The sequence below is a fragment of the Malurus melanocephalus genome, unplaced genomic scaffold, assembly GCF_030028575.1.
Source record: "Malurus melanocephalus ecotype Western Australia unplaced genomic scaffold, MMel_1.1 scaffold_620, whole genome shotgun sequence".
Classification (NCBI taxonomy): Eukaryota; Metazoa; Chordata; class Aves; order Passeriformes; family Maluridae; genus Malurus; species Malurus melanocephalus.
The window spans coordinates 14,050-23,390 of record NW_026623852.1 but is presented as its reverse complement, the minus strand read 5'-3'; the positions used below and the strand labels follow the sequence as shown (position 1 = coordinate 23,390).

The 9,341-nt window shown below is 50.9% G+C and overlaps 1 protein-coding gene across 1 annotated transcript in view; it reads right to left on the bottom strand.

The window, feature by feature from the left end:
• RIMBP2 (RIMS binding protein 2) overlaps window positions 1-9,341 on the bottom strand; it is a gene marked incomplete at its 5' end in the record, with an annotated part of 23,028 nt that overhangs the window by 10,461 nt on the left and 3,226 nt on the right. The window contains 7 exons of the mRNA XM_057383283.1: window positions 741-1,439; window positions 3,714-3,872; window positions 4,679-4,822; window positions 5,293-5,754; window positions 6,339-6,490; window positions 7,887-8,696; window positions 9,103-9,212. Coding sequence (XP_057239266.1) covers window positions 741-1,439; window positions 3,714-3,872; window positions 4,679-4,822; window positions 5,293-5,754; window positions 6,339-6,490; window positions 7,887-8,696; window positions 9,103-9,212 — 2,536 coding nt within the window. The remainder of the gene's footprint in view (window positions 1-740; window positions 1,440-3,713; window positions 3,873-4,678; window positions 4,823-5,292; window positions 5,755-6,338; window positions 6,491-7,886; window positions 8,697-9,102; window positions 9,213-9,341) is intronic.

The window sequence follows — 9,341 nt, the reverse complement described above, 5'->3', positions numbered from 1 at the left end:
TGCCTGCATCCTCCTGCAGAGATGCAGTCTGCAACTCCAAAGGCAAGAAGAGATGGGCTAAAAAGGACGGCAAAGTGGTGAGAGCGCAGAGATAAGGCAGAAAATGAAAATATGAGGAAGCTGTGACTCCATAAATCTGGGTCACTGTCACACTGGGGGGAGGATCTTGGTTCTTGTCTTGAGATGTTCCATGATAAAGAGCATATCCTGAAAATTCTGGGAATGAGATGAATAAAAAAACAACACGGTGAAATGAATTCCTTGACAATAACTTAAAAAAAAAGAAAAAGTTAAAAAGACGATGAAACATTTGTCCAGTTAAAAATATGGCTTTTTTTTTTTTAAGCGACATTCAGATGAGCAAAATAAAGAAAAGCAACCTTTTGGAAAAATTATAGTTCAGCTAACCCTTAATTAAAATTTAGATTCAGTTGTCCTTTAATAAAAGCAGCCATTATTGTAACTTGTTCTGGGGGAAAATCATTGTAAAGCAAATTAATCTGATTTCAGCATGGCACAAAAGAGAACTATAAACAAAAACGCAGAGTCATAAACTAAAAATGAATGGGAAAGAAAAAAAACGGGGGAAAATGTAGCAGATGGGTCCAAAGATGGACTTTAAAAATCAATTTGGGAGCAAAAATGAAAAAAAAAGAAAGAAAAAAAGGAACAAAAACTAAAGAGAGTAAAGGAAGCAGACGGATTTGGCAAGCAGATGCTAGAAGGAAGTTTTCACACACCAGAGACTCTTGCGGGTCTGTGTGGGTTGGCCGTGGCCGGCGCAGTGCCCGCGGCTCTGCTGCTCTGGGGCCGTTCCTGCAGCCTCCCTGGCGCTGCTGGCCGGAGCAGCGCTCTGTCCAGGGCTGCCTGTGCGGTTTGTGGGGTGCCAGCCTGCCCTGCTGGCACTGGGGCAGGGCACAGCAGGGGCTCAGCTCCCCGAAATCCTCCTCCACGCTGCTCTGGCGGGTCAGGGCTCTGCGGCGCGCGGGCAGCGGGCGGATGCTCCTCCGGCAGGAGCAGGGCTGGGGCTGGTGACAGCAGCCACACTCTGGGGCCGTGTCCCAGCCCTGCCTGCAGATGAACCTGGACTCTTCCTCCTCGCTGCCGCAGTCCAGCCCGCTGTCCGGGCTGCGGGACAGGGACCTGCTGAACCTGCTGCCCTTCTCATCCGCCACAAACTCCTCCAGGCTGCACGTCCTGGCCTTGGCCGGGTACCACGGGCTCTGCTGCTCCTGATGGYAGGGCCGGGGGGCTCGGCCCATTCGGGGGTTCTTTTTGTAGGGCATACCTAAACCCTGCTTGTACAGCAGCTCCGAGTAGTCTCCGTCCTCTTCTGCCACTTCGGGGATRCTGAAAAGCCTTTTACTGTGGTGTGTCTGCTGGGAAAAGTCAGGCTGCTCCCAAAAAGTGGCGTCAGTGCTCCTATTCTTATCGTACTCCTTAAGATTATGTCATGTTAAAAACCAGACAGGGAACCAACAGTGTGTGACGAAAATAAAATGGGAAGGAAAAAGGAGAAGAAAAGAAAAATAAAGACAAAATTAGTTTTAGAGCAATGGCAAACGTAAGACATGCAGCTTATACAGTGAAAAGGATGTCATGCTTTGAATGAGAATCTGTGAAAAATAAAGAGGTGATTAAAAGTTGGATGGATGTCAGATACAACAAGAGAGGTCAGCACGAACAGCTGAGGGATGCTCTTGGCAGGAGCAAACCCATGCACTGGAAACAGAGGAATGAAAGCCCACAGAGGTTCCAGCAGGGCCTTAATGAATGAGAATCATTAGAACACCTTCCCTGCCCATGCCAAAGTGCCATTTCATCTTCTCTGGAACCAGAGCCCAAGGCTGAGCATGACAACTCTGCCCTCAAAAGCATCYTTGCTTTGCATCTGTTACAGCATCCTGCACGAGCAGCAAATATCTTCAGCCTCCGACAGAGGAGAGCTGTGCCACACTCAGCATTAAAGSAATTCTGCTTTCCTTTCTACAATTCCAAAGAATTTGTGCCATTTGTAAAGCCTGGCTTCACAGGAAGAGCCCTGGAAGCAGGGGCTGCTCTCTGATGTCACTTGGTTTGTCACCAAATCTCTCACCATAACCTTGGACCTGCTTCACAAACCCAGAGTTTGACAATCTGTAGCAGAAATAGRAATCTCTGTTTATGCCAGAAGCAGGTGAAAACCATCCCAGCCTGGGTGAAAGCAGCATTCTGGCCATGCCAGGTRCATTCTGCAGTTTTGCTGTTCCACAAACCCAGGCTGGTGTGACAGAGGATCCCACAGGAGAGTCTCTGCTGCTCTGAGAAGGGAGCACGAGGTGCTGGTTGTGCCTCAGTTTATCGATTCTGCCCACRGAGATCATCTCTGCTCGTGCTTAATGCCCAGATCAGGGACATCCCTGGGCTCAAAGCACCCGAAATACCAACGGGATCATCTCCAGATTGCAGCAGTATCCCTTTKGAGCATTCTAAACTTAGCCAGGGTTTGGCCCCTTTCAGGCACAGGGACCTTTCTGAGTTACTTCATGACTATTTCACCTATTTTCACTTGTTTTAAAAATGTGTATCCCACTTGTTAAACTCGGGACAAACTGCCACAGAAGTGGGTGAAGATCAGTAAGGATGAACAATCATAAATTTGAGATTGCTGTACCAAGAGAAGCCTGCAAACCTTGACAGGCCCAAAATACCTGTAGGTAATAAATACCCCAATAAAGGTTCTGGAACCTTCTCGCTATCAACTCTGGCAATACCAATTTAAATCCAAGAAGTAAATGTACCTTCTGATGAACAAAGAACCAGAACAGTCCAGGATTAATTCTGYTTCCCAGAGGAAAGGGACAGAAGCAGCATGCAGAAGGATTTCAGTTTCAGCCTCTGGTAGTGCAGTAACAGAATCATTTCTTCTTTTGAAAAGGTACCAGACAGTTTAGAATAAAAGCACTGAATGTACAGCACATGAAAGCAGTTACAAGAATGGGGAGAACTCTTTCATGCATGAGAAAATAGTATCGATTTCAGTTAAATAACATCTACTGAAAAAGAAATGGACCTGTGGGTTTGTGCTTTCTAAGAAAACACTGTCTGTGTAATTACTGCACACATAAAGATGCAAATACAATTTACATGTACAAATATAATATGGGAAATATATATTCAGTACTGGGTGTGTTTAGTATTGTACATATCCTACTCTCTCTGGTGATTCCCTAATAATCAGACCACGGGAATTCTGATAAAGCATTGATCAAACAAAACTGAAACAACTCCCTTTCTTGGGAGAACCCTTTAAAGCCTGTGGAAGGGATGGGATTAGCACTGGGTACATGGACAAATCACTCAGACATTGAAAATATCCGTTGTTTTGTAAGATTTTATAAATCTCCTTGCTCAGAAACAACTCRTTTTTGGGGCAGCACATGCAGTATCTTCACACAGACAGGGGGAAGGTCCCCAGATGTAGAACAGAAACTGCAACAATTACATAGAGGAGAAGAGTCCATCGGTTCACAGTTCAGCTCTCAGATAATGAGAACAATGACGCAATAAATGCATTGAAGTGGTCAGTTCTATCTCAGTGGGACGGGGAGGGTTGTAATGGTCTGCAGAGCCCATAACTGATGTACACCTATCCCATAACCCAAATGGAGCCCCCCAGCAGCCCCAGAGCAGCCCCAGAGCAGCCCCAGAGCAGCCCCTGCAGCCCCTCTCACCTTGAGTGTCCCGTGTGAGCCCAGGCTCAGGCGGCGCCTCCCGCCCTCCTCCAGCTGCATCTCGGAGTAGAGCTCCTCCTCATCCTCCTCCAGGATGTCAGACAGGTCCGAGCCCCGGCTGCTCTCTGTCTGGTACTCATCCCCGTGGCAGTAGTGAGCCTGAGGAGCCACACACACACACCCTGAGTGCCTGCCAAGCTGATAATCCCGGCCTAACCCAGCCTGGGATGGCACAATGGACCCACACAGCAGTTACATCACTGCCCTGGGCTCTGCTCTGCTCCACTCATCCTGTACCAATCTGGCTTTGCCCACCCATGATCATAGCTCAAGAAATCCAATCTCAATCCCAGGTGATCCAAAAAGGGAGATACAAATATCTCCATTCACAGCACCAAATCTAGTTCTAGTCTTGATTAAATTCCCTTATTRAAGAGGTCCTTCATGCATCAATGGACTTGCTGACCAAATTGTGGAAGCCTCAGGATAATTCACATATCATCTGTTCTTCACAGCTGTCTGTTACATCACATTACCATTTTAAAAGGATCAGYATTTCATTCTTGCAGGATGTCACCACCATTGTGTGCTGCAGTTAGAGGATGGCTCAGGACTGCAGAGGAAGGGATGGCATTGCTGAGACCTTCCAACACAGGAGGGCAGATCTGTCACTGAAGCTTTTTCAGCTATGCCAAGAGCTATGAAAATACCTCTTCTCTAGAACTGACATCTCCCCTAAAAGCAATGTAATAAACGCTGTGGTATTTGTTTTCAGTGGGGTCAGATGGAAGCTGTGCTGTTGTGCACAGTTATTTTAGCAGAGTTTCCACTCCCAGCTGCACACAGTGCCCACGCTGCTGTCACCAGCACTGCTGTGACTCTCGGGGTCACCCAGACACAGCTCAGGCTCTCAGAACCCTCACTGCCCCTTCAACAGAGGGCACATAACAAATGCAGGCTCTCACCTGCTTGCCCAGCTCCGAGCCCTTCAGGAAATCGTCCACCGAGGCGCCCCTGCGCTTCACCCTGGGCGAGTCGTACCCATCCTCCTCCTCGTCTGAGTTGTACTGGGCTGAGCTCCTCTCGCTGAAAACGCTCCTCCTCTCCATCTGCAAAAGCAACAGAGCCAGGGAGTGTCAGCAGGCTGGCTGTGCACCCAGGGGTGGGATGGAAGGTGAACACTCAGCACACAATGTTTAAATCACCCTCGGTTAAAGCACTGCTGCCCTCCCCTCGCAGGGTTTCTCTAGAGGTGTTTGCTGTAGCATTGCCCTCGCTCACAAACAATCACTGATTCTGTGTGACCATCACTGAGCTGCCCATTCTCCTCCAGGACCACTGGCCAGAGCTCCCAGAGGCCGCCAACAGCCTGAATTTTAGCACCCTGCTCCTCTCAGACTATGGATCTCCCAGAGGCTGCCAAGAGCCTGAATTTTAGCACCCTGCTCCTCTCAGACTATGGATCTTCAGAGTCTATCAATGATTACCTGCTCCTTACGGCACACGACAGAAAAATCCGTGCTGGGAAATGTCACAAGGAACAAAAGCAGCCCAAAAGCCCTAAGGAGAAGCTCCTTACCCTGTTGCTCTCTGCCACTCTCTGTGCAGCCTCTCTGGCCATGGCTTTTGCGACGGTGTGGGGGACAGGCGTGCCTTGAGGCTGGGGCAGGATCCTGTTGGGGGACGGGGATCTCCTGCCCTGGTGGGGGCCGTGGAAATTGGGGGGCTCCAGCATGTGTCCGTGCACGGGGGACACCGAGCGAGTCTGCTCCCACGACTCATCCCTCTTCCCATGGGGGCCCAAGTGTTCTTCTTTGGTTTGGGGGGCTCCGGCACTTGCAAATGGCTTGGGTTTGGGAGCAGTGCGGGGCTGGGGGGGTGGAGGCACCAGGAGGTCCAAGGGGATGGCAGCGGCAGCAGAGTCCAGGGACTCCCCCTGCAGCGACAGCGTCCGCACGGTCACGTCCCGCGCCTCCAGGCTCCGCAGCCGCAGCAGCTCCAGGGGAACGGTGTCTGCCGAGGGGAACGGCACCTCTGCCACCTGGGGGGACACAGGGACACCAGTGAGAGAGAGCCACCCACCACCCTGCCCTCAGTGCCACCTGCGGGACACAGGGACACCAGTGAGAGAGAGCCACCCACCACCCTGCCCTCAGTGCCACCTCTGCCACCTGGGGAGAGAGGGACAGGGGTGAGACACGGCCATCCTGCCTGCCCTGAGTGTCACCCTGCCCTGAGTGACACCTCTGCCACCTGGGGAGAGAGGGACAGGGGTGAGACATGGCCATCCTGCCTGCCCTCAGTGTCACCCTGCCCTGAGTGACACCTCTGTCACCTGGGGAGAGAGGGACAGGGGTGAGACACTGTGACCCCCTCCCTGCCACCTGTGGGACACTGCCATCCTGCCCTCAGTGCCACCTCTGCCACCTGCGGGCACACAGGGACACAATGAGACAGAGCCACCCACCACCCTGCCCTCAGTGTCACCGAAATGCTGTCCCCACAGAGATGCTGTCCCCACAGAGACACTGTCCCCAGCTCAGGCTGGGCTCCTGAGCTGCCCCAGGGCTCTCCCCACCCCGACTCTGGCCACCCCAGCCCTCCCCAGCCCTGGGCTGAACTCACCCTCTGCCCTTTGGCGTAGACCCCGTAACCCGTGACGGTGGCACCGTGGGACGTCCCCGTGGCCGTCAGAGTCGGGGGCTTCCAGGACACCTGGACAGTTCCTGGCGTGGCCCCAGCCCGGACAGCAACGTCCTGGGGTGGAGCAGGGGGACCTGGGGAAGAGGGGACGGTCACTGTGGGGCCCAGAGCAGGAGCACAGAGGGCTCAAACTCCAGCACTTTCCAGCAGGAGGATGTTAAAGGACACCTGGTCTTTTCTCTGGATCCAAAACCCCACCCACCCACATCCCCAGGCATTTAGAGCACACCAAAACCTCCTCAATTAAAAGGCATTGCCCTCTATAAATAGCTCTGCTTTGGCCACAAAGCCCAAATATCACCTACCCCTCATTTCCCCAAACCAAACAATCCCCAGGGAGTGCTCCTCAACCTTCACAGGTTCCATACACTGCAGTGCCCGAGGCTCAGCACGCTTTCTATTCCCCCATCACTAAAGGGGAAATTATTCCCAATGATTTCTGATGGTCTTGGTCATCAACATAAATGTTCATTCTGGAATTCTGCTGCACTTTGCTCCTCATAGGTTTTTTTTTACATAAATTAGCTCCAAAAACCCTCAACAGTCCCACTGGTCCTGATCCTGCATTTATTTCCATTTTTAGAACAGTCAGCCCAGGAGAGAACTACTCCTGTTTGAATTTAAGCAATTCCACAGCTCTGAGGAATCGAGATGAGGAGTTCARTGCATGACAACGATGGTAACTCCAAATTCATCCATCCCTTCCYTTGGTTCTGGTAATTCTGAAATGCAGGGATCAGCCTCTCACTGCCTCAGTGCTGCTTTGGTTCTGCTACACAGCAGGGAAAAGCTGGCATTTCTGTAAAAATGCTCTCTGAAATTCTGTGTCCTCTGGATCCCAAAGCCGAGGCTGTGAAATGCTGGCATTTCTGTAAAAATGCTCTCTGAAATGCAGAGATTCTGTGTCCTCTGGATCCCAAATCCTGTTCCCTGCACTCCAGGAACAGCCCAGGCCCTGCTCAGCACAATCCCAGCTAGAACAGACCCAGCATGGCTGAGAAAACCCTCMCTCCAAAGGCCTTTCCTGAACAGCAGAGTGGAAATGAGTTCAAAGCAGTCCCCCAGGACATTGCCAGGTTTGAAATGCAGATTCCAYAGCAGCACCACCACTTGTGCCACTGAAAGAGCTCCAGACAAAAGGGTGAACTGTGAGCTGAGGACAATTCACTGCAGCTGAAGAGACAGAGACACTCCCTCTGCTCTGGTTCCAACATTACCTCAATGTTCTGAAATAATGGGAAATGACTGGCAGCACTTACCAACACAGCCAGGTGGGAAAAAAACTCAGACTTTCCAAAACACAAAGAATTTGTGGACTTTGCAAATTGAATTTGTACGATGTGATTACCACTTCACGACCAAAATGCACTTAAATCCCCCAAATGAATCTGGGAAAGTTAAATTATTTTATCCAGCATTTTCAGAGAAATTTAACCAAAGACTTTTGGGGTAGGGAGGAAAGTATCAAACCTGCCGGCAATGTAGAAAATTCCACAAAGGCTTCCTTTTTTTCTCGCTGCTCCARGGGAAGCTGCCAGGGCATCTGATGGGGTTTTGCCATGACCTTCACCTTGTAGGCCATGTTGGGCTTCAAATTAAAAAAATGGTACTTGTAGCTAGCAGCCTTGACAATGTCAAACTCCTCCTCGTTCAGAAAGATGACATGGCTGTAATTACTGTTGGTGGGGAGCCAGGAGAGCTCAGCAGAGATCTGGGTGATGTTGTCCACTCGGAGGTTGGAGGGGGCCACGATGACGTCCTTGCCCACCAAGAGAGTGCACTGCAGCTCGTCCGAGTTGCCCTTGTTGGTGATGCTCTGGATGGAGATGCGGTAGGTGCAGGCGGAGATGTTGAGTTTCTCGATGAGAGCCTTGGTCCTGCTGCCCAGGGCGACGTTCATGCGGATCTCYTTGTCCACCAGCACGTTGTAGCTGCTGACGGTTCCCCAGCCGGGGGGCACGACCGGCGGCTCCCAGCCCACAATGACACTTTTGGCTAGTTGTTTGATAAGGGTGATTTTTCTGGGATAAGGCACAATGTCTTCTCCAATCTCGTCAATGTTCACGTCCAGAGTCCCCGCGCCGTTGCTGATGACGCCGGAGTCGATGTGGCTCGGAGGGCTGATCTCCAGCAGATCTCCTTCCAGAGCGGGACCCGAGCGGTTGATGAGATTCTGATCCTGTTCGCTGCTCAGTGTGCTTGATAACCGGCTCTCGTTGTCTTGAACAAAATCCACAAAGTTGGAAGGGACCAATCCTCTCTGACCATCCAGAAGTTCTCCTGGTGGGAAAAAGCAGAGCTGTAAAAACCCCTGAAGGACAATTCCTTTTCCATGTCAGTTCAGGTGAGGGGCAAGCACGAGGGACAATGCACACAAACAACATTCCCAGCACAAGAGCACCAAGGCTCGGCGAGGGAAACACCACAACTGCCACCGAGCTTTCCTGTCAACTTAAATCTTGCCAGCAGGAAAAGCTGACACCATAAAATATTTTATAATTAGCTTTGCCTGCAAGGAGCCGCTCTGCTGCTGCAGAAACTCTTTTAATTAACACAACGATGATAAAGCTAATTTTAGCAACCGACTTAGGAGCAGACGAAGGAAAGAATTTGGAGCGYGCTTGACAGACGAACTGATTTCAATCTGCATGAATTAGCATGAATTGATGGATTAAGGACAGGATACCTTCGTAGAAGCCATCTTCRTCCATGTCCCCGTACACATAGAGGTACTTTCCTGCCGTGAGAGGGAGCTCAGCCTCCGGGTTTTCGTTTGGTCCATCGAAGGGGTTGTAGCTGTGGGGGACAGGATCTGCTCAGAACCGGGATTACAATTCCCTGTCGGGATTTGTGCTGCCCTGAGGCACAGCGGGGATGGGCTGGGTCTGTCTGTGCCCGCGGGGTTACACACGTGATATTACACAC